A 25,886-nucleotide genomic window follows, 5' to 3' on the forward strand; every position below is an offset into this window, starting at 1 on the left:
CGCTCGCTGGGCGCGCGACATCGCTCGCTGAGCGCGCGAGCCATCGCTCGCTGGGCGCGCGACATCGCTCGCTGTGCGAGCAACGCTGGGCGCAACGCTCGTGGCACGCGAGCTTGCGCTCGCTGCGCGCGAGGCTGCGCGCTCTTGCGCGAGGCAGTGCGCGTTGTGGCGCAGCTCGCTTGCTGCCCACACGCGACTGCCTTGGCTCGCCCTTCGCCCATGCCCATTTGTCCATTGCTCGTGGCACACGACACAAGGCAGGGCTGCTGCCTTGTGCTCGTGCACTACGCCCTTGCTCATTGCATTCGTGCCGCACGGGCGACGAGCTCCCTTGCTCGTCGTCGCATGCCCGCATTATACAACACCCCTTAAGGGTAACACGAAGCGTCCATTGCTTCGTGCGTGCAAGTTTTATGAACGAATCGCATAAAAATTTAAAATTTATATTTAAAATTAATGACAAATTAATAAATAATATTAATTTCATAATTTTAGGGCGAAAAAATCGAAAATTTATTATCCAATTGATTTCCGATTGTTATGGATTCAAGTCTAGGTCATAAAAATTTAAAATTTATCATAAATTTACAATTTTTATGGTGGTTTTTAATCATAGGTTTCTAATTAAATTACAATTAATTATGAAAATCAAATTAATTCTAAATTATTCTAATTTTCAACAAATTAATCATAATTACAAATTAGATTGCATAATTAACAAGACTAGGCATTCAAACTTGTTAAACATATGCAGTAGGTCAATCAAAAATTCAAGATTTATCAACAAGAATCGCAAATATTTAATTTAACATCTTAAATTTACGAAATTTTGCATTCGAAAAACTAAAACCTTCGAAAAGTCATAGTTAGGCTTCGAATTTGAGAATTCTGGGTTCGGCAGAAAAATACTACTTTTGTCAAAATTTTAGAATGCCTTTTACATGCGGAATTGACACAAAAATCACTCAATTCGGATGAGTAACGAAGAAACTGCCGAAAAACTGCGTACGTATAATTAAATAAACGCAATTTGCAATTAATTAACAATTACGAAAATTAATCACCCCTTTTAATTCTTGCAAATTTGTAATATTTAACCATGTTTATGCAATTTTAGATTATGAAAATAATAAGGGGCTCGTGATACCACTGTTAGGTTATGATACATATGATATTACATAAATCATGCGGAAACAACCATTAACCCAGGATTACATATTATTTACACATAATCATATAGCATAATTTAGATGCATACTCTTTGTTGCGTGCCCTCCCTAGCTGCGCCCGAACCGAACCAGAACAAGTCTTTAGGACTCCAAGTGTCGTCCCTCCGTAGATAGTCCACAGCACGTCCGGATCCGCCTTAAGATTGACCAACTAGAATCGCCCTTAAGGTACTAGAATTTTCGGCACTTTTGAGCAAGATGTGTGGCTGAATTTTTCTCTCAAAAACTCACTTTTGAATACTTTTTAAAAACTCGTTATAAATTGTGAACCCAGGCCACATATTTATAGGGGTATGGAAAGGGAATTGGAATCCTATTCAGATACAAATTGATTAAACCTAGAATCCTACAAGAACTCTAATTTAATTAATTTATCAAATAGAATTAGGAATTTAATCATTAACCGAACTCTGCACATTTTAGGAAACGTGCACGAACACAAACACTTACACACGCACACACGGCAGCCACGATGGGCCGCCCATGCGTGCGCACGAGCAGCAGCCCACGCAGCGCCCGCGCGCGCTGCGCGCGCTGTGCGCGCTGCCACGGCCTGCTGGGCCTGGCCTTGCGCTGGGCCTGGCGTGGCTGTTTGTGCGGCGCGCTTGGCTTGCTGGGCGATGGCCTGGCTTCGTGCTGGGCCCTCGTCCGGCAGGCCTCGTCCGATGCTTATTCGTACGATACGCTTCTGATTAAATTTCCGATTCCGGAATTCATTTCCGATACGAACAATATTTAACATTTCCGATTCCGGAATTAATTTCCGTTTCGAACAAATATTTAATATTTCCGTTTCCGGAATTATTTTCCGATTCCGGTAATATTTCCGATTCTGACAATATTTCCGTTTCCGGCAATATTTCCGATTCTGGTAATATTTCCATTTCCGATAATATTTTCCGATACGTACCATGTTTCCGTTTCCGGCAACATCTACGACTTGGATAATATTTATATTTCCGATACGATCCATATTTCCGTTTTCGGTAATATCATCGTTTCCGGAGTATTCATTTCTTGCCTGTGACGATCTCAGCTCCCACTGAAACCAAGATCCGTCGATTCCGAATATCCATAGATAGAGTATTTAATGCCATTAAATACTTGATCCGTTTACGTACTATTTGTGTGACCCTACGGGTTCAGTCAAGAGTAAGCTGTGGATTAATATCATTAATTCCACTTGAACTGAAGCGGCCTCTAGCTAGGCATTCAGCTCACTTGATCTCACTGAATTATTAACTTGTTAATTAATACTGAACCGCATTTATTAGACTTAACATAAAATGCATACTTGGACCAAGGGCATTATTTCCTTCAAACATGTCATAGGATTTGTGGATCCAAGTAATGCTTAAAAGAAAAGCTAGTTTATAAAATCTAAGTACAGATTTAAGCAAGCAATTGGGAATTAGAACTATATTTTAGTGAAGCTAATAAGTATTTTAGTTTCATAAAATGTACATGATTCTTATAGATATATAAGAAGTTTAGTGGGAGTACATAAAAACTTAATTGGTCCTGTGTGTATCACACACATATCTCTCTATTGTGAAATAACATTCAAATGCTAATGACTTAGATTTGAAATTATTCATCAATGATGGACCAAGGCGAAACTTAGTACATAATGGGTATTAAGATCTATTTACAAAGATCTTATATTAATGTTTTGGATTAAGTAATAGCATTTACTAAATCAAACACGAAAGACTCCATTGGAGATATTCGACCCATGTGAATAAATCTAAGTAATGAATGTTTAAACTATGTATAAGCATTTACTAAGTTAAACATCAAAGAGTCTAAATGAGATTCTTAACCTATATTATATGTCAAAGAATTTAAGCTGGATTCAGTATCTACTGAAATTGAATGAGCTAAAGTTACATGAATAGAATTCAATTGGGAATTATTCTGCCAAAGAATTTATCATGTATGATATAATATGAGGATCGCCAAAAACGTATCGTATGACTTTAGGCATGACGAACATATACCAATCTCTATTGATCTAAGTGAAGATCAACTAGATTGAGACCATGATCGTGTTTTAAAATGGCAACATGGATTGGAGACCATGAGTTGTTGCGCGGGAAATTAAATATTAATTTCTATATTCTAAGATACAGCTGGAAAGTCTTCCACATATCTATGAACTGCTTGGATAAGCAAATCCAAACAAAGCATCACTAGCAACCTAAACAGTTGAAGTAAAAGTAATTATTGCCTAAGAAGCAATAAAACAGGGTTGTTTAAGTTAAAGAGTTCTTCACTGAACTTGGGTGGATCACATGTCATCTAACTTGATGGTTCTTCATTGCAAAATGCGTAGAACCACTATCGAAGTAAGAAAGACTAGTTCACATAATAAACAAACTCAAAAGATCTTATCATCATATCTCGAAGAACATTCGATGAAAAGGATATTAAGATTGGCAAAGCATGATAACTAAACCTATGCAACAAGTGATAAACAACACTCACATTGTAGCACTGGAAATCAAGCATAGCTTTGAATTCCATGAACTGTTTAAAGATGGGTTTGAGGCCCATGGTTGTAAAACGATAGGGTTGAACATTTATCATATATGAAATGTATTTTCATATTCCATTTAATCTTGGTTTAGTATTAAATGATGAGTCCCTTCAATTTGACAATATATTCAAGATAGACTGTCAGGACCAGTCCTGTGACTAAGAAATGTCTATCAAGTGAACTTAAATGTCAAATGTTGAAAGTGGTCCCTAGTCGGAGTTTTCTATAAAATTGGACGCATAGAAAACGTTAGACGACTAGAATGCAAGATGACTAGTAGTTCTGTTTCTTGAACTGGCAATGTCATAATCATTTTCATAGATACTTACTTTGGGAAGACTAGTATCGGACAGACCTATGAAACTTTACTGTAAGAGATGAAAATCTGTCATAAGTAAATTTCATTAAAATTATTAGACACTAAATCCTCAATACCTGAGTGATTTGAGATTACTTGTTTGAGAACTGGTTGCCTTGACGTTGACCAACTGTCGCACCGTAAAAGGAGGCTATAAAGGCAACGCTCAGGTAATCACCTATCAAACGAAGTCTAATCTCAAGATCGCAAGATTGGGATTGTCCTCCCATAAATCGGGATGAGATGCTTAAAAGTTGTACAAGGCCACTCGGAGAGCTAGAAACTGTGAAATGCATGGCCGTGATCGGAAAGTATTATCGGAAATGGAAATATTGCCGGAATCGGAAATATTGCCGGAAACGGAAATATTGTCAGAATCGGAAATATTATCGGAATCGGAAAATAAATTCGGAAACGGAAATATTAAATATTTGTTCAAAACGGAAATTAATTCCGAAATCGGAAATATTAAATATTGTTCGTATCGGAAATGAATTCCGGAACCGGGAATTTAATCTGAAGCGTATCGTACGAATAAGCATCGGACGAGGCCTGCCGGACGAGGGCCCAGCACGAAGCCAGGCCATAGCCCAGCAAGACAAACGCGCCACACGAACAGCCAAGGCCACGCCAGGCCCAACGCAAGGCCAGGCCCAGCAGGCCATGGCAGCGCGCCCAGCGCGCGCAGCAATGGGCTGCGAGCTGTGCTGCTGCTCGCGTGGGCTTGCAGCTCGCGTGGGCTGAGCGGTCGTGTGGGCTGTGCGCGGGCATGGCCTGCACGCTCGTGGGTCATGCTCGTGTAGAGTTTGTGTTCACATACGAAACCTAAATTGTGTAGGATTTGTTTGATGATTAAATTCCTAATCCTAAAAGGATAAAATTAATTAGTTAGAGTCCTACTAGGATTCTAGTTTAACTAATTAGTATCCTAATAGGATTCCAGTTCCTTTTCCATACCTCTATAAATAAGGGCCTAGGGTCATTATTTGCAGGTACGATTGAAGTATTCAAAGGGTAAGTTTTTGAAAGAAAAATCAGCCATACACTTGCAAACACATAGCCGAAATTCCTAGTAACCTTAAGGGCGATTCTAGTTGGACTAACTTGAGGCGGATCCGGACGTACTGTGGAGTATCTACGGAGGGACGACATTTGGAGTCCTAAAGACTTGTTCTTGTTCGGTTCGGGCGCAGCTAGGGAAGGCACGCTACAACATGTATGCATCAATTCTATGCTAAATGATTATGTGAAAATAATATGCTTTCCTGGCTTTATGGTTTTTCCGCATGATTTATGAATTGTCATATGTATCATAACCTAACAGCAGCACTATATAAGTGCCCCCTTGCCGTGCCATTTTGAGGCACATTCACTTGAAATTTTTGCTTCTTTTCTCTCAAAAGTCGATCAGCTCTTCCCTTGGTCTTGTTCTTGCCTTGTCCATGTAAGTTTTTCATATTTTTCCTTATGAAATAACTCCAGGATTGCATGTAGTTTTGGTTTTCTCGTACTTTAAAATGATGCTTGTATGCTTTAGCTTCTTGAATCTTGTAGAAAACTGTTTGATAGCCACTTGAACTTGAACTGTTGGAACTTGTACTTTTGAAATTTTGAACTTGTATCTGCTTCGGCACGGATAGCCTAGGCGTTGATGTAGAGCTTGAATACCTTCTTCGGCGTGGATAGCCTAGGAGTTGGTGTAGAACTTTGAATACCTGCTTCGGCGTGGGTAGTCTAGGCGTTGGTGTAGAACTTGTACCTTGAACTAGAGGTCCACTGGGGATTTTGTTTTGAGTTCAATTTTTTGACTTTGTTTAGGCTAGTATAGGATAGCCCCCAGTTTAGAATTTTGACTCTTTGTATGCTACTTGATTTAGTATGCCTCGTCACACTCGGAGAAAGCTCGCTGAGTCGTCTGTGGTTCGAGCTGCTGAGGAAGATGCTTCGGATGACAAAGCGGCTGCAATAAATGCACCAGGTGGGGGTATGGTTCCCCGGGATGCGCCCGCTTTCCCTGGTGCTGGTTGGACCCCTTCCGACCTGGTGTTTCGGCCGGATTGGCACTTGTCTCAGCGGCCTCGCGCTGGCATGGTGAGTCTTGTACTGTGTTTCGAATTTGCACTTTGTATGTGTATAGGTCTTGAGCTAACTCGTTCACCTGTAGGCCGACGGAAAGTCATTCCGTACTTACTGGTCCTTGGTGGAGGTTCAGAGGGCCTTTAAGGCTCTCCGTGCTGGAGAGGCTATGGAGATTTGGTCGCAGATGGGCCTGGCCGATTTCTGGCGCACCATGGGAGGTTCCTCGAGGAGAACGGGGATTAAGAACCGTTTGTGGGCTTTGCTAGAGCTGTGGTGGGATACCACCAACACTTTCCACATGGCATGGGGGGAGATTACTGTTACCCCTTTCGAGTTTGCTATGATTACAGGTCTTCCTTTTTCTGAGAGGAATGTGACCTTTGACTCTGAGCTGACGTGGCGCTCGGCCGCTGCCAGGGACTTGCTCGGCCCTGTTGTTGATTTGTCAGAGGACGACACTCAGGCTTCTGTGAAGGTGCTTGTAGACGCTATCTGTGGTGAGGGTGTGTCCGCGGAGCAGAAGGTTAGGCTCTTCCTCCTTGTTTTGGTTAGCAAAGTGATTGCCCCGAGTAGGAACAGTCGGGTGCATATTAGCTTCTTGTCCGCTCTGAGGGACTTGAGAGCTGTTCCGAGTTATAACTGGGGTGGCTTGGCCTATAGCCACCTCTTGTATGAAATGGGGCGGGCCTCCCGGACTGCACTGGGGAGTGACCCGAGCATGGCTGCTCTGAGGAGCGTGTTGGAGGTATTCGAGACTCCTTGTACTTTGAACTTTGTATTTGTATGCTTGTATCTTGAACTTGACTGATATTTTGTTTGTTCCTTGAAAGATTTGGATCTATGAGCCCTTCCCGACTTTGGCGCCGGAGCGTATTAGAGATGCGGCTTACCCGTATGCTGCCTCTTGAATAGGAGCGGTGCGCGTCGGTGTGTCCCTGGTGGCTTCTCGCAGATCTTGGAGGGTTTTGCCTGCTGATAGGGTAATATTCTTGTATTGTTTTGCTTTCTTTTATTTGTATTTGTATGGATTGAAACTTGAATTTTTGTGTGGTTTGTATGGTTTTGAACTTGAATTGGTTTGTAAGATTTGAAGATTGCGTTTTGTATCTTTGAATGTTTGGAATTGTATGCGTTGTGTGTGCCTTGAAATTTGTGGCTATATGCATGCATGACAATTTTGCGAAAAAATTTGCCCATTTTTCCGGGTGTATATACCCACTATAAGCCCCCACTTTGACTGAGGTTTTTTGGTTAGAAAACGCGCAAGTCAAAGTATATTCAACTCTTGCTATGTATATGAAGACTCGACTTAGGACGCCGATCTAGGACTAGAATGCTTGAATTTTGAAAAATTGACCCGAAATCTGCCCGAAGCGTTGATCCGGACTACTTGAAATTGCGCGGCTTGCGGATTTGGAATCTTGAATAATGGAGGTTGTACTCTGCTGTCTGAAACACTAAAGAGTGTGTACTCGGAGTCATAAGAGAGGACGGTGGTCTCGTCCTTAGATGTAGGCCCCTGCGCCTGGCGCAGGCTTGGCGCCCGGCGCCTGTGAGCTGTCGTGCAAGCCAATTCTTGTATAAATAGGGAGCTTGCTGGATCATTTCTTGCATCAATCCTTCCCTGCTATCATTGCATACTGCTTCCTCTCGAAAAGAAAAGAAAATATGGTTGTGCCTTTTGAAAGTGCCTTGAACTCGTGGCTTGGTTCGCTAGGCAATTGGAGAAAAGGCAGCTTGATGGCATGCATCTTGGGGTGCTCGTCTCTTTCCGATTTGTAAAATTGGATTTGCACTTCATTCTTGCTGCTCTGGAGGCTTGGGATCCGAATCATCATGTCTTCCGCTTTGGAAATAATGAGGTATGTCCCCTCCCTGAGGAAGGATTTACCTAGTTAATCTTAGGCTCGAGCTCCCAATTGCTCTTGAATTTAGGACTTTTTGTATGTGTTTTGAAGAGTTTTGAAGTTTGTATTGTGTGGAGTAATGTCAAAATTACAACGTTATGTGTGTTGTGCTCTCTCTTTTTCGAAGGAAATGAGGGGTATTTATAGGAGGGAAATGGTGCAAAACGCCAGCACACACCAGCGCCTGGCGCCAGGCCAGCGCTGGGCGCTGCTGACGTGGGCTGAATGCCGCCAAAAAGGACGGAAATATGCCGTCCTTGATTTGTCTTGTATGGGTGTACCTTCGTACGAATAGTACGATGTTTGGCACATAGTGTTTTCTTGGAGGTTAAGGCTTGAATTTGCGTCTAAAAACAAACCTTTCTCAGGTTTTTGAGTTCCGGTTTTACGGGGCGGGGCCCGACATGCTCGGTTTTGTGGGTCGGCGCCCGAATTTGACTTTCCTTATATGATTTTGAGTGGAAAAGGCCTAGTAAGACCAATGGGATGGTCCACTAATTGAGATTGAATTTGGATTTTGAAATTGGATATTGGAAGTTGTATTTTGTACCAAGTTCCGGGAGGGGAACGGTCTTGGGGATTGGATTTTGGACTTTGGATTTCGGAGGTATTCTTAGCAATTGGGATTTCCGCCAGGAGTTACTCCAATCGCCTAACAAGGATAAGGGTATCGTCATCATCCCAAAGGGGAGACACAAATTAGATGTCTACAGATGGATTTTCTGGTATTTTTAGATGTTCTGCCATTTTAATTTCCTTTTTTCACTTGATATTTTTGCTTCGGGTTTGTGATTCCCGCCGGTCGTGTTGTTTATGGTTTGCTTAATTTTGCTTTCTTTTTTTAAGAGTTGAATATTGTTGGGTAAATATTACACCCATTACATTTCTTAATTTTGGCTATGAGTTCTGAAATTACCAGCCTTTTCTTCTGCAATTTGATAAATTATTTCTCATGTATACGAATTACTTTGTTAGTGCTTTTGACATGATAGTTAGGCGCTAACTGTAATTTCTGATTGAAAAGAGTTTGTTTTCTCCTAATTAATTCCTGCATTTTTTTTAATTTAATAAATTCGAATTTTAAGTTGATTCTAATTTGTGTTTATGGGTGCATGATTTCCGACACTCCTTACTATCATGGATATTAACCGAATTCGCGACGGTTCGGCCACATGTGAGTTTATATTCATATATCACTATATTTTTCTGAATTTTAAAATTCACTTTAGGGTTTGTATATGTTAATTTAAATGTTGAATTGTGCATATATAATTTTCGTTTTTGCTTGCGGATAAAGCGATAAATTTTAATCTTGAGTATTGGCGGTTGCGATTGAGAATTCAGTCAAGTTGCCTAGTATTTTAATCAATGTTAATTTATTCTCTGGCTATTTTCATGAGAGGCCTATTATGTCGGGTGTTCTAGTGATAATAATTTCTTCTCTGCATTATATTTGTGTTTTAGTTTTAATTGGAGTTCTTCCATTTATTCACATTTAATTCTGGTTTTAGTTTTGATTTTGTATTGTGATCAATTTTCATTCAATTGATAACTGATCAACATTGATCCTTATTGCCAAAATATGACCAACATTGTTCTTCTTAATTCCAAGTGATGGATTTGGTGAAATTCGATCTGCTAGCCTATTCAATTTATAGTAGGAAGATAAGTTTTCTCATAGTTAATTATGATGGTTTTCTTTCTTTTATTGTAATTATTATATGATGATTTTGATTATTCAGCACGACTTTGTTCAGTAAATTCGAAATAGATATGGATCTTTTCTTAAGTTGGATATAAAAGGCCAAATAGATGAATGTGTTTGTTTATGCCTCAGCCATATTTAAATTGAGTACTCCATACTAAGTTTTTTTTTTGAGGGAATACTCCATACTAAGTATATATATGATGGACAAAAATTAAAAGTCACCTTAAAAACAAAACAAGAACCGTGTGGGTTTAAAACTAGTTGTATTTCATTTCCTATTTCTATAGGCTCTCTATGTTTTAGATTCAAGTAATATCTGTTGTTTCTCTGGTTAAATATTGTTGTTGATGCAATTGGATTTGTATAACACTAGTAGAAAATACGGAAATTTCATGAAATGCCCTCGAGTTTTGCCATAATTCATCAAACGCACATCAAGTTTCAATAATTCATAAAATTCCCCTCACAATTCGTACAAATACCCAACATACCCTTACTAATAACGGGCCGTTAGTCCGCCGTTAGCCAAGTTTCCAATTCACCCAAATGCCCCTATTCTGAAACTTATTTCACCAAATGCCCCTATTAGAAAACTTATTTCACCAAATGTCCCAAATTTAAATATAGCTATTCTGATGTTCCGACGGCTAGTTTTTGTGTTTGAAAAGTGGTTCTTGGTCATGGTTGGCTATAAAAGCCCCTTTGCTGAAGGGTTCTTGTATTTTAGATGTTATTTTACTTTACTTTGCTAATTTCATAAGATTTGTGTCATGAGTTTTCTTTCAAAATCATCTTCCACACCCAATGAGTCCACATATATTAGGGTACCTAACAAATTTTGTTATTGTGGTAGGAATGGAGGTTGAAGTGGTGTTCCACAAGCTCTTCTAGATAGCTGCTAATGCTTTTTGGGGTAGTTTTTTGCACATCTGTTTTGATCTTGCACATATTCATTGAGTAGAAAATAACATTAAATGTAGTTGGTGCAAAGATGTTTTGTAAGTGAACCTAAAAACAGAAATGCTTCCCAGTTTGGTATTTTGTGCAGATTATGCAACATCAATTATTTATGAAATGTGAATTTGTTTCTCATTACTTGTGTTTACTTCATGATTACAAACAGTAAAATTACAAACATCAATATCCCCATTTTTATTACAACTTTGACTACTTTTTGTTGTTGTTTTAGCTTCTTCTTCATTTGCTTCAATTCTTCTTGCATCTTACTGTTTTGCCTGTTTTCAATATTTTCTCCTTCGTCTAAGCTTCCCCCGCATTATCCTTCGTGTTGTTGCCCCTTGTTTTTTTGCTCAACTACTCCCTTTCACCATCTCAGATTGTTTCAAGGATCACACTTGTAGTACAACCTTTGTGGATTGAGTGTTGTATCAGAGCTTCGAATGACAAATTTCCTACCACAATAACAAAATTTGGTAGGTACTCAAATATATGTGGACTCATTGAGTGTGGATGATGATTTTGAAAGAAAACTCATGACAAAAATCTTATGAAATTAGCAAAGCAAATCAAAATAACATCTAACTTACAAGAACCATTCAGCAAAGGGGCTTTTATAGTCAACCGTGACCAACAACCACAAAAACTAGTCGCTGAAACATCAAAATAGCTATATTTAAGTTTGGGGCATTTGGTGAAAAAAGTTTCACAATAGGAGCATTTGGTGAAATAAGTTTCAGAATAGGGGCATTTGGGTGAATTGAAAACTTGGGTAACGGCAGACTAACGGTCCGTTATTAGTAAGGGTGTGTTGGGTATTTGTACGAATTGTCAGGGGTATTTTATGAATTATTGAAACTTGATGGGAGTTTGGTGAATTATGGAAAAACTCGAGAGCATTTCATGAAATATCCGTAGAAAATATGTCAATTGCAACACTGCATTCGCAACCCTTCTAATCAGTCCACCCTTCTAATCAGTGTCTGCTCAGTCACATTTCACCCTCAAACCCTAGCATTATTTAATCTCTCTTTCTCCTTTAGATCGAATCTTTCTCCCCATAAAGTGTAGGTTATCTGTTGATTTCATTGAACATTGGGCAAGTTCCGGCTCATCGGCGTCCGTTAAGGTGTACCAGAAGTTCAGAACTCGGAACTGACATTTACTTATTGGGTACTCTAGAGGAACGGGGCTGTAAAGAGAGTTTGTTTATGGGTTTTTTAAACTCCGAGGTACTGTTTAGTTATTCACAAGTTAAATTTTGAATGTAATTAATCTTTCCTAGTACAAGGAAATAAGAATTATATTGATCAAAGAGTTCTGAATAATACATTCGGGGATGTTAGGGCATACCTAGGGGTTTACATGAATTACGTCACCAAGGAAAACATCTTGTTCACAAACTTATAATTCCGTACAAATTTGTATGACTTATGTACACTATGTGAGTATTACCATTATATTATCTCAAATTAATTTCTGTGACCATGAATGCACATAATTACTGGGTTTTGTATGCCATAAAATGCTGACGCTGTTAGCTGTTTTACTACGAAGAGAGAGAAAAGTTTTAGCATCAGCAAAGATTGCTGATAATGCTGATGACAGTGTCACATTTACGAGGAAACTCCGTCACTTAGGTGATTTTAGATGGCTTTCGCTAGGTTAAATCTTTCAGGAAGGCTGTTTTAGTTGTAGATTAGTATGAACTTTGTAGGTTGCTTATTACTCATGTAAATTGCTTATTTTCACTTCTAATCATCGCGGTCAATTTCTCTTATCTACATCTGAAACTTGAATATTTCAATAGTCACAAATATTTTGATGGAAGTTATGGATTAGTTTGACAGTGTTAAAAAGTGTGTTGTTTTACATTGTTGCTAGGATAATTCTTACCATCCACTTGCTTGCTTTTCCTATGCTCCATTCAGTTCATACAATGCAACTATGCAAGTCCTAGCGAATAATATAGTTCTTTTGATACCAACTGTAATATTGATTTTTGTTTCAGATTCTGTATATAACTTAGACAAAGAGAAGGTTGGAAAGAACAAAATAGACAGTGGGTCGGTTTCCGAGGAATTCACTGAAAATGCTCAACTTGAGGAAGTTTCAGGTGTGATAAAGATCCTGGCTTACAATGTCTGGTTCAGAGAAGACTTAGAGGTGCATAAGAGGTGTATAAGAGGATTGGTGACCTAATTAAGCTTCACTCTCCAGATGTTATTTGTTTTCAGGTTTCGTTTTTGTGGCTTGACTGTGGGTCTGGTGGTCCCAACTACATTTTCATATGGTCAGGTAATCCGATTCCCTATTCTCAGCCTTGTTCATTGCCTGTACTAATACGATTCAGTGCACATGCCTAATTGTTCGTACATGATTACTACGATTCATGGACCTGGTTAAGTGCTTCTTTCACTTGCAGGTGTGAGTTTCTTTTTGAAAATCTCATGGACCCGACTCATCTTCCATATGCACACTATGGTATATTGGAAACACCAACTCTGAAAGTCAAGGATGATAGAGAAGGCACAAGTCCTCTTAACTTGTATTAAAAACATGGACATTGATTTTGTGGGTCATGTCACGCTTCCTAAATTACAAAGGAATGTAAAATATATACTTCTGTGGAATTTTTTGTTGGTTATAATTAAATATTGATTTTGTTAATAATTGTAGATTTGTTAACCTGTGGCAGCTCTGCTGTAGCTGCAATTTTTTTAATAATAGATATGCATTATTTGCAGCGCCTGCCTTAGGGGGAAAAGTTCCAAATAATGTCCCTTTTTTTGCCCTCTACAAGTATTATTCACAACGCACAACAACTAGAAAAGGTTGCAAATAAAGTACATTTTGCAGCGCGTATTGAGCAATGTGAGTTGCAATTACTCAATTTTTTGCAGCTCCTCTGGTCTCCACAAAAAAGAAGGCGTATTTGCAGCCATCACAATTGTAGCGGCCAAAAACGCTGTAAAAAGCCCCTTCTAGGCGCGCTGTAAATGATGTTTTTCTACTAGTGGTTCTTGCGTTTGCTCGGAAAACGCTTCTTTCTTAAATAAACCCAGACTAAATCACCTTTGACAAACACCCGAGGCTTTTGATTCTTATTTGATTTCTGCTTTAAAGATGCATTAACAGATTCAATACGATAACCAACTTGTTGATGCAACTTCATCATGGACTTCAATTTAGCTTCGGCGTCTTTGTGAACCAACTCGTCTTTTGGCATTGGAATCAGATCCAACGGCAAGTATGGATTAACTCCATAAGCGACCTCAAATGGGGAATGACCAGTAGCGTAAGTAGGAGAGCGATTTTAAGAAAACTCGGCGTGAGCAATCTTGACATCCCAATACTTTTGATTCTTACTTACCTGCCCCCGCAACAACGTTTCCAAGGTCCGGTTTGTAACTTCTGTTTGTCCATCAGTTTGAGGGTGATGTGATGTGCTAAACAATAGCTATCCTCCATAATGTTTTCCAAATGTAACTCAAAAACTTGGATTCTCGATCTGAAACAATGGTATTTGGAATCCCATGAAAACGTACAATCTCCCGGTAATACAAGTCAGCAACATTACAAGCATCGTCGGTCTTGTGAAAAGCAATAAAGTGAGTCATCTTCAAAAGTCTATCAACTACAACCATGATAGCATCTTTACCCCTTTGAGTGTGAGGCAAAGCTACTATAAAATCCATAGACACATCTTCCCAAGGACGAATCGGAACTGGTAACGGTGAGTACAAGCCAGGCTTGAATGAACTCTTGGCCATATGACAAGTCACACACTTACCCACAATGTTTGTTACATAGCCTAACATCTTAGGCCAAAAGAAATGTTCCCTTAATACCTCCAAGGTTTTATCTATACCAAAGTGACCAGCCAACCCTCTGTCATGAGCCTCGCGCACTAGCAGCTCGCGAATCGAGTCCTTGGGAATACAAAGACGGTTACCCTTGAAGAGAAACCCATCTTGTACCATGTACTCTCCGTAGGCAGCAGCTGCACATTTTTCAAATACAACTCCAAAATCAACATCATCGCGATAGTAACCTTTCAAGGTTTCAAATCCCAACAAACGAACATCAAGGTATATAGCAAGTAATGTATATCTACGTGATAGTGCATCAACCACCACGTTACTCTTACATTCCTTATACTTTAAAGAAAAATGAAAGCATTGCAAGAACTCAACCCACTAAGCATGCCTCAGACTCAATTTCTGTTGCCCGTTAATGTACTTCAAAGACTCATGATCTGAATGCAATATGAAATGGTTCAAACGCAAATAATGAATCAAATGATCCAAAGCTCTAACAATGCCATAGAACTCCTTGTCATAAGTGCAGTAGTTCAAGCGAGCACCTCCTAACTTCTCCGAAAAATAAGCTATGGGAGCTTAGCTCGGATCAATACAACAACAGTTCCCACACCACTAGCATCACACTCGACCACAAAAGGTTGAGAAAAATTAGGTAATGCCAATATAGGAGCAGCACACAAACACTCTTAATTACTTCAAACGCCTTTTGAGCTTCTTCTCCCCACACAAAAGCACCTTTCTTCAAACAACTAGTAATGGGACTAGTGACGGTACTGAAATCACGAATAAAACGCCTATAAAACGAAGCAAGGCCATGAAACAAACGCACCTCACTTATAGTTTTAGGACTAGGCCAGGTCTTCATAGCTTCGATCTTGGATTGATCCACGCACACTCAATCTTTCGAAACCACATAACCCTAGAATACCACATTATCAACAAGGAACGAACACTTATCCTGTTTCCCATAGAGTTTTTGAGCTCTATGGGTTTCAAAAACATGCCTCAAATGAACCAAATGTTCTTCTTCGCTTCTACTATACACCAATATATCATCGAGATAAACCACAATGAATCTTCCCAAGAACGACTTAAGCACTTCGTTCATTAACCTTATAAACGTACTAGGAGCATTAGTGAGACCAAATAGCATGCCGGTCCACGCATACAACCCATGCTTTGTCTTGAAAGCCATTTTCCACTCATCCCCTTCACGCATTCGAATCTGGTGATAGCCACTTCACAAATTAATTTTTGAGAACACCACCGAACCATGCATGGAGCTCATCTAGCATATCATGAAGCCTCAGAATTGGGAAACGATACTTTATGGTAATGTTATTAACAACCCTACTATCAACACATATCCACCACGTTTCATCCTTCTTAGGTACAAGAAAACGGGTACAACACATGGACTTAAGCTTTCTCGAACATAACATCGACTCATAAGTTCGTCAATTTGCTTTTGTAATTCGTTGGTTTTCTCCGGATTACAGTGATAGGCAGCCTTATTAGGTGATGAGGCTTCTAGAACAAGATTAATTTGATGTTCAATACCACAAATAGGAGGCAAACCCGGTTGCAAGTCGTCGGAAAATACATCCTTGTACTCAAAAAGAAATTATGCAATGGGGCTACCTTCTTTCGAATTCTGACCGTCTATTGAACTTTCCTTGGCTACGAGCAAATATACTATTTCTCCATGATCAATGGGTTGATCAATATCTCGTTCACTAGCCAACATGGTGAGATTTGGCTTCTTTTTTTGTTTAGTACTCAATTGATCGAACCGCCTGTGAGGACATTGGCTTCAACACAATCTTCTTTCCCTTGTCCCTCTATTCATATTCATTGCTTCTCCCCTTGTGTAAAACATCTCTATCAAACTGCCAAGGACGCCCTAATAATATACGACAAGCATCCATAGGAATAACATCACAAAGAATTTCGTCCTCGTACGAACCTATAGTCAATCCAAGCCTCACCCGTTTCGACACCTTCACACTATTGCCATCATCGAGCCAATGGAGTGTGTATGGTTTACGATGAGCCGTAGTGATTAAGCCAAATTTTGAAACCATCTCATTGCTTCTCGCCTTGTGTAAAACATCTCTATCAAACTGCCAAGGACGCCCTAATAATATACGACAAGCATCCATAGTAATAACATCACAAATAATTTCGTCCTCATACGAACCCATAGTCAATCCAACCCTCACCCGTTTTGACACCTTCACACTATTGCCATCATCGAGCCAATGGAGTGTGTATGGTTTAGGATGAGCCGTAGTGATTAAGCCCAATTTTGAAACCATCTCGCTGGAAGCAACATTATTGAAACTCCACCCCATCAATAATCACGATGCACCACTTGTCCTTGACTAGACATTTAGTATGAAATAGTTGGTCTCGTTGGTCCTAATCGGTAGATACAATATGGGTCTGTAGAGTTCTATGAACCAGAGCTGTATCATAAATTGGAGACTCATACCCTTCCACCTCCTCATCCTTGTCGACCTCATCAAACACAAAGATGTCACCCGACCTTCTCTCCTCTTCAAACAATTCCTCATGGTACTCAATGGCTTCCCTTAAGGTCACTACTGTTTTATTTGGACACGCATTTTGATAATGACCAAACCCTTGACACTTATAACATCGAACCTTGGACAAACTCGTTTCCTTGGTCGATCTAGCCAATTTTGGGGCTGGCGTGGAACTACTAGAGCCTTCAAGACTAGGGGATGCGGCTAATTTCGAGGTAGACTCGGGTTTAGACTAAGACTTGGCCTTACCGTAATGCATACTCGACCCTCCCCCATATTTTATTTTCCCTTGAGTTTCTAGTTTCAAACATAGTCCACAAAGTGTATCAAAATGAGAATATGGGTATAGATAAACCTACTAGCAATATTGAAATTCAGACCAGGTAGAAATCGTAACATTTTTTGTTCCTCAGTTTTATCAATTTCCCCAATCAAAGACAACTTTTCAAATTCATCAATATACTCTCCCACACTCAATTTCTCTCGCCTCAACTCAACAATTTTACGATAAGTAGTTATCCTATGAGTCGTTGGCACATATTTTTTCGGAGTTTACGTTTCAAGGACTCCCAAGACGTAACTTTCTCCTTTCCGTCACGAGTTCGTTTGGCCTTCAGCCCTTCGAACCATAATGAAGCTCCTCGTCCTAGTTTCAGTATTGCATATCTACAACGCTTCTCATCTTCAAGGTTTTTGAAATCGAACATTCGATTGATCTTACGTTCCCATTCCAAATAAACTTTCGGATATGTTGCACCAACAAACTGAGGACGTTCTGTAACTTCGAATTCATCCACAACCCGTAGTGGTTCACGTCTAGGCTGCCTACGAAACCCTCATCTTGAACGTTCTTCAAGGCCTCACGGAGATGTTGTAGGAAGTCAGAATCGTCAAAATCCATCTTTGCTCGTAAGAAACACGATTCCTTGCTCTGATACCACAAATTATACGAATTGGCAACAGAAAATACGAACACATATATTATATTAGTAAGCTACAGGGGCGGAATTAGGGGGGCTGGCGGGGGCCATGCCCCCCCCCCCCCCATGATATGTCCAAGTATTAAATATGCACTATAAATGCACATGTCTAGTATAGCTCAAGTGGTTATTTCCCTTTAAAATTGAAGGTACAAGGAGGTACAAGGTTCGATTCTTAGCCCCTCAATTTTAATACTTAGTTTTCTTATTTTATTTTTGTTTTTTAATGTTATAAAAATTATATGTTAAAATTTGCTCCCACCCCCCCTATGTATAATTTCTGGTTACGTCACTAGTAAACTAGACTTGTAGGTCGTCAATTGTGACTGTAAGACAAGACCTATTGACTTACAATCGAAGCCACAATTACGAATCACGTCCTAAACAATGACAAAACTGAATTATAAGGAATAATTCAAAGAAAACGGAAACAAGTGTTTTTTTCTTAATTGTGGGATGCTTATTTTCATAATAAAACCGGCTATAAATAGCCTAAACAAGCAGCCAAAGTTGGCGGTTACAAGCACCTCAAAAGCCCGCCAAAACTGGTTACAAAATGGCTCAAAACTCTCCCTTAATGCAGCAAATAAAAGCTAATTAAAGGAATTAACTAAATGGAGGTATTAAGTTTTTTGTTCCCTTATTAACTTGATTTAAACATAAGAAATAAAAGACATAAACTTGCAGCAGCCAGATTAAGTGTAACGTGCAACCTTGATTCAACGGACCCAATCCAAGACACTATACACACACAACAGGCCATCGAATCCAAATAAGTTTCGATTCCAATTATAAACACAAGATCATCACCCATAAAGCCTTCTTCATTCATGATTGTATCAAGTGTCAAATATAGATTAAATCATTACTATAGCTAGTGAAACTATGTTTTTTTTATTATATCTAGTGAAATCGTGTTTTTTTTTTTTTCCAATGGTGGGATACATGTGGTAAAGCAAACCGTATTTGTCAAAGCTCAGTTTGGCGGATTGGCGAATGTTGTTTTATGTACATATTGTTTTATTATATCTAGTGAAATCCAATATGTTTGATTGTATACATTATGTATGTATTTCTACTACTCCGTAATAAAAATGTAAAAAAATTGCATAAAAATAAGAGACAAATTATTTCAACTCTTGTTGTGAAGAACTACTAGAACAGCTAATAACCTTAGTATTGTTAGTATTATTATTATTCAACCCAAGAAATTCCCCTGCAGTTTGTTTTCCAATATGTGCAGGAAAATTGAGCAACGCCTTAGCACCCCTCATCTTAAACGCAGCCTGATCATAAGCCAACGCCGCCTCCTCGGCAGTTAAAAATGTCCCAAGCCAAAGCCGGGCACCTTGTCGTGTCGAATCTCTAATCTCCGCTGCATATTTCCCCCAAGGCCGCCGCCTCACACCTCTATAATGCCTCTTAGCTACACCACCACTAAGCGGAGCAACCTTGTTAGTATTACTTCGTTTCGCGACGTTTTGGTTCATCAACATCATCATCCGTTGAGAGTGTTGAATAAGATGATGCTGAAATTGTTGTTGTTGGTTTGAGTTCAACGTATTGGCTTCATCAAGAACTTGGGATAAAACCATGTCTTCTGAATCATTTTCGTTTAAAGGGAGCTCTGTTTCTGGCATTTTGTTTTTTGGTTATGTTTTTAAGTAATGAATTTGGTTTATAAAAACAAATCTATATCAATTAAATTGACTATTTTTTTTTTGTTATTATTATTAAAGAGGACATGATATTTAGTCTTATGTTGGACTAGTCTTCATTCACTATTATTATGATGGGTGGGTTGGATCATGGCTTATCTTTCCTAGAAGAAACTTTGTTATCGTTGAATGAGATTATTCTCTTTTTTTTTTTTTTTTTTTTTTCATTTTATCCAATTTAAAATTTTCACACGATGGCATTTAAAAGTAGTGTAATTTGGTTGGAAGGAATTGGAAGGAAAAGAAAAGAAAGGAAAGGTAAAATAAGGTTTCTTGTATTTGGTACAAACAATTATATGGGAAGTGAAAGAAAAGGAAGGGAATTGCAATTCCGCTTGCATGGACCCGGTCCACCATAACATTAGTGTGGACCAGGGTAATTATGTAATTTTATAGGGATGATTAGGATGAGTTTGGTTGATTTCACGTGATCCAAAAAAACAGAAAACGCGCGACCCAATTTTGAACTAAACCCTAAAATCTCTCTCCTCCAGCAGCTTCTCTCTCCCCCAACAGCTTCTCTCTCTTCGAGCTTCAACAATGGAGGACGATTTAATCGATTTGAATATCGATTTAAATCGCGCAATAGAAGAAAAATTGTATAATTATGAAGGTAATATTTGAATCCTAATAACTACGAAGAATTATAGTAACTTTAATACTGATTGCGTAATTATTATTATTTTAGAAAATTTAGAGAATCATAGAGAAGTATACGACGTTGAAGATGAAGTTGAAGGCACATCTCAGCAAGTTATGGTTGCAGATCATTGTATTGAAAAAGGTATGATATAGTATCTCTTAATAAATATATAGTAACTGTTATGTTGATATAGTTATCCTTTTATTTAATATAGATGCTATAATAGTGTACACACATTAAAACATTATAATTGCAGTTGAGTAACTATAACATTTAAAGAGGAACTATATTTATATTACAGTAACTATAACATATAAAGAGGAACTGTATACTGTAGAGTAACTATCACATATAAACAGGAGTTATATTAACTGTGAGTAACTATAACATATAAACAGTAACTATATAAAATGAAGAGTAACTATCACATATAATGATAACTATATTTATAGTAAAGTAACTATAACTTATAAAAAGTAACTATATTAATTATAGAGTAACTTCACATAAAGAAAGAAACTATATTAGAAATAAATTATATTTAACGTATAGTAACTATGACATATAAAGAGGAACTATATTTACTGTAGAGTAACTATAACATATACACACTAACTATATAAAACAAAAAGAGTTACTATCACATATAAACACAAACATATTAAGTACAGAGTAACTATAACATATAAAGAGAACTATATTTATAGTAAAGTAACTTTAACTTATAAAAAGTAACTATATTAACTGTAGAGTAACTATCACATAAAGGAAGAAACTATTTTTGAAAGAAACTATAACATATAAAGAGTAACTATATAAAATGAGGAGTAACTATTACATATAAGCACAAACAATATTAACTATAGAGTAACTATAACATGTAAAGAGGACTATATAACATATAACAAGTTACTATATTAAATAAAAAATAACTATTATATATAAATTAGCAGTAACTTTTTAAACTGTAGAGTAATTTTATCTTAAAAAGATAAACTAATCTAATATTTGTATAGTACAGGTTCAATAATACATTCAATTGATACAAACCACAACATCTTGGAAAATCCAAAAAATGAGCAGCAAAAAAACATTGATAAAGAATTAGATGACAGTTTAATTGGAGAAGCAAGGAAAACAACCGATGAGATTTATGATCTATATTGCAAACATGCTGCTATTATTGGTTTTAGTGTACGAAAAGGGAAGAATAGATATAAAGAAAGAACCACTATTGTTAATGGAAAATACTTCTACTGCTCTGCTGCTGGAATAAGAGACACTCCTAAAAACAAAGAACTCAAAAATGAAGATGATCAATCAGATGCAAAGAAGAAAGAAAGGAGAAAGAGAGTTATGATAACAAGAACAAAATGTGAAGCTCAGATATTTGCAGAGAAGAATGAAAATGGAGAGTTTGAAATAGAAAAGCATGTAGTGGTACATAGTCATCCATTGGCAAGAGAAATAAGTAATTATCTCCACCGATCGGAACGACAAATGACAGAGCCTAAACAAGAAGGTATTGAGACAATGTCAGAATGTGGTCTAAGACCAATGGAGTCTTATAGATATATGTCAACAGAAACTGGTGGAGAAGACTGTGTAGGTCATACGATGATTGATCATCTAAACTACTGCTATAAGTTAAAAAGGAAGCAAATTGATGGCAAGGATTCACAAACACTAGTGAACAAACTGTATGACTTACAATCAATAGATCCTGAGTTCTTTTTCAGAGTAAGACTCAATGGTGAAGGAAAAGTTGAGTGTCTATTTTGGAGGGATACTATGATGAGAGAAGATTACAAAATATTGGAGATGTTCTAGTTTTTCATACTACATTCAGAACCAATAAGTACAATCTCATATGTGCTCCATTTGTTGGTATCAATAACCATTGGAAAAACACAATGTTTGCTTGTGCTACCACATAATCTTTCGTTTGGGTGTTTGAAACTTTTCTGAAGGCTATGGGAGGAGAGCACCCTATATCAATTTTCACTGATCAAGATGCAACTATTGCTGCTGGAATAGAACAGGTACCTCTTCATATATTATAGTTACTGTCTATTACATATAGTAACTGTTTGTATCAGTATATATTGAAATAACTATAACTTTTACATATAATTACTCTTTATATTTTATAGTTACCCTTATTTGAAAATAGTAACTCTTTATAAAATATAGTTCCTAAGTATAACTAAAAACATTAATATATATATTGAGAAAAACTATAACTATAACTTTACATAAATTACTATTTATTGTTTATAGTTACCTTTCTTTACATATAGTAACTCTTAATGTAATATAGTTACTCTTTCAGAAAATACTATATTTTAATTTGAGAGCAACTATATCTTTGAAATAGTAATTATTTCTATAAGAAAGGAACTACATATATTCATTATTGTTTTTCAGGTTTTTCCATCTTCAAGACACAGGTTATGCTTGTGGCACTTGAGTAAAAATGCAAACAGTAGATTTGGTTTATTGAAGTCTGATAAAAACTTCAAAAACGCATTCTACAAGTGTTTAAGTGGGTGTATAACACCAAATGATTTTGAAGAAACTTGAAAATCTATGATCAACAATTTTAAGCTGGAAAATGATGACTGGTTTAACAGATTGTATGGTCTTAAAGAAAAATGGTGTACAACTTTAAGTAAAGATTTTTTTTCTGCCGGTATACTTTCTTCACAAAGAAGTGAAAGTACAAACCATGCTGTTAGATTTAAATCAAATAAAAGTACAACATTAACAGAGTTCTATAGTATTTTTCAAGCTACAATAAATCGATGGAGAAAAACAGAAGAAAAAGACGACTTTGACTGTACAAGAGGAATACCTACTTCAGAGCTAAGTATGAGTGCTATATTAAAACAGGCAGCAAATGTATACACGATAACACTTTTCCGTGATTTTGAAGAAGAGTTTAAGCTTTCTGTGGCAAGTAGTGCAAAGTTCAAAGGAAATGTTGGAAGAACAGTGTATTTTGAGGTGTGGATAGAAGGAATAACAAGGAAAAAAACTATAAATCTTTGTTTAATATTTGGAGTAGATGTTCTTTTGAATAATATTATATTATATGTAAATAATCTAACAGGATCAAGGCAAGAAGTTGAATTCAAAATGGAAGATTCAACCGTCACTTGCACATGCAAAAACTTTGAAGAATCTGGATGGTTGTGCTTCCATTGTTTGAGAATATTGCATTTACATTCAATCAATACAATTCCAGATCGTTACATAACAACAAGATGGACTAGATATGCAAAGAAACAGATATGGGAAAGGGTTGATACAATAAAAGGGAGAAAGGTGAAATCAACAATTTTACTAGTTGGAGATTACATATGATCAGAAGGTAATTTTTTCAATATACATTAGTTCATTTTCATATAGTTACAATTACAGTTGATATTTACTTAACACTTAAACTTTATATCACAGATACTATAACTTAATTTTGAAAGGGCATAAGATAGCAAAGGCCAGAAAATTTATCGAGGAGAAGTTTAAAACGGATAATAAAGCAGTTGATGAAATCATAAAAAAGGAGGAAAATTTGTAATTATTAATCCAACCTTTGCCCGGTTTTCTTTAATTAAGCCTACCTATGCGATATTTCTAAATAATTCAACCTTTATGACCCAACTACTATTATTAAGCCTGGATGACCGGTTACCTGCTACAAAGTCAAGGAAAATTTGTAATTATTAATCCAACCTTTGCCCGATTTTCTTTAATTAAGCCTAGCTATGCGATATTTCTAAATAATCCAACCTTTATGACCTAACTACTATTATTAAGCCTGGATGACCGGTTACCTGCTACAAAGTCGACGTTAAAAACGTTGACAACCTAAAGTTGGTTTCCCTGCTAAAATATTGGACACGTCATCATCACTTGCCACCTAAACAAGGATTTCATTTTTTTCTTCAAAAAACCCTTAACCCTTCTCTTCTCTGTACCGTGTTTCAATTCCTCTCTCCTCCATTACTGCTACTTCAACCACAATTGTACTGGTTCATGACATCATCAGCAATTTTCTTGTGAAAATAGGTGACTTCATCCACGCGCATTCAAATTTCGTCTCCAAAATCGTACAATTGAAGGTAAACTTACGAACCTTAGCGTTTTTGTTCCTGTTTTGGTAAATTTTGAATTTTGGGCTTCCTTGATGGTCAGTTCGTAAAAACCCGAGCTATTGCAATAATAGAGTTTTTTTTATGTTGTGGAATGTTGGTTATTGTGGTCTTGTTGAAAATTTAGAAAGAAAAAAAAAACCTTGAATTTGAAGAAGATCCAGATCCAACAGGCAATTGCTTTACCCCAGCCATAGCAATTGCTTATTATTTTTGATGAACTTCGAATGAGAGGTATGAGGGATCGACAATGGTGGAGAAGAGGTAGAAGAGAAATAATGGAGAGGAGTTCAGAGATGAAGCAGAAAATTGTAGAGGAGAGAGGAACGAAAATTAAAATAGAAATTAAAGAAAATAAGGGAAAATAATTATAATTCTTATATGCCACGTAAGGGTGAATACCGCCTATAGCAGGTTAGTAACTTGTTAGGCTTAATAATAGTAGTTGGATCATAAAGGTTGGATTATTTAGAAATATCCCATATGTAGGCTTAATTAAAGAAAATCGGGAAAATGTTGGATTAATAATTACAAATTTTCCAAAAAAGGAAGAAGAAAGGAAGGCAAAAGAAGAAGCTGCAAAGATAGCAGAACAAGAAAAGGCAAAAGCTGAAGCACAACGAGAAACACAAGACTGGGAATCAGCTAATTCTGAAATAACAATTATGCTTGATCCTGATCGCGCTAATACTAAAGGAAAGAGTAAGAAGAGAATAAAGGGTCAATATGACAATTACAAGCAGCCATCAAAGAAAGGAAAAAAGAAACACAAAGAATTTGGATCCAAGACACCAAATATTCAATTATTTACACCTAAAGAACTACTATTTTAGTGATGTTTTTGTTTTATTATCATATACATTTACTTCAACATTTTTAAACAAATTTATTGAGTGTTTATACTATAGTTTTCCTTTACATTACATAGTTACTATTCTGAACGTATAGTAACTCATTGTAAAACACACAATTTTTATTTATCAAGTAAAAAATACAAAAAGAAAGTAAGTATATCTTGCAAAGGGTAACTATATATGTAATTGAGTAAATACGTAACTTATAATTTATACACAAATTTATTGAGTGTTTATACCATAGTTTTCCTTTACATTACATAGTTACTATTCTGAACGTATAGTAACTCTATGAAAAACACAGAACTTTTATTTATCAAGTAACAAAATAAAAAAAAAAATAGAGTAACTATATCTTATTAAAGATAACTATATCTGTAAGATAGT

General features: G+C 37.2%; 3 protein-coding genes across 3 annotated transcripts; 2 read left to right on the plus strand and 1 right to left on the minus strand.

Moving 5' to 3' along the window:
- The first annotated feature begins 4,829 nt into the window (after window positions 1-4,829).
- On the plus strand, window positions 4,830-7,397 carry LOC130464351 (protein MAINTENANCE OF MERISTEMS-like). Its single transcript, XM_056833895.1, has 3 exons — window positions 4,830-6,217; window positions 6,291-6,950; window positions 7,036-7,397. The coding sequence occupies exons 1-3, from the start codon at window positions 6,005-6,007 to the stop codon at window positions 7,111-7,113; spliced, it is 951 nt and encodes a 316-aa protein (XP_056689873.1). The 5' UTR covers window positions 4,830-6,004; the 3' UTR covers window positions 7,114-7,397.
- Window positions 7,398-18,949: 11,552 nt separating this feature from the next.
- On the minus strand, window positions 18,950-19,816 carry LOC110802453 (pathogenesis-related genes transcriptional activator PTI5-like). The gene has a single exon (XM_022007887.2). The coding sequence runs from the start codon at window positions 19,768-19,770 to the stop codon at window positions 19,258-19,260; it is 513 nt and encodes a 170-aa protein (XP_021863579.1). The 5' UTR covers window positions 19,771-19,816; the 3' UTR covers window positions 18,950-19,257.
- Window positions 19,817-23,080: 3,264 nt separating this feature from the next.
- On the plus strand, window positions 23,081-25,478 carry LOC130463016 (protein FAR1-RELATED SEQUENCE 9-like). The gene is made up of 3 exons (XM_056832028.1): window positions 23,081-23,497; window positions 23,604-23,682; window positions 25,198-25,478. The coding sequence occupies exons 1-3, from the start codon at window positions 23,081-23,083 to the stop codon at window positions 25,476-25,478; spliced, it is 777 nt and encodes a 258-aa protein (XP_056688006.1).
- The last annotated feature ends 408 nt before the right edge of the window (window positions 25,479-25,886 follow it).

Source organism: Spinacia oleracea, chromosome 6 (assembly GCF_020520425.1).
Source record: "Spinacia oleracea cultivar Varoflay chromosome 6, BTI_SOV_V1, whole genome shotgun sequence".
NCBI lineage: Eukaryota > Viridiplantae > Streptophyta > Magnoliopsida > Caryophyllales > Amaranthaceae > Spinacia > Spinacia oleracea.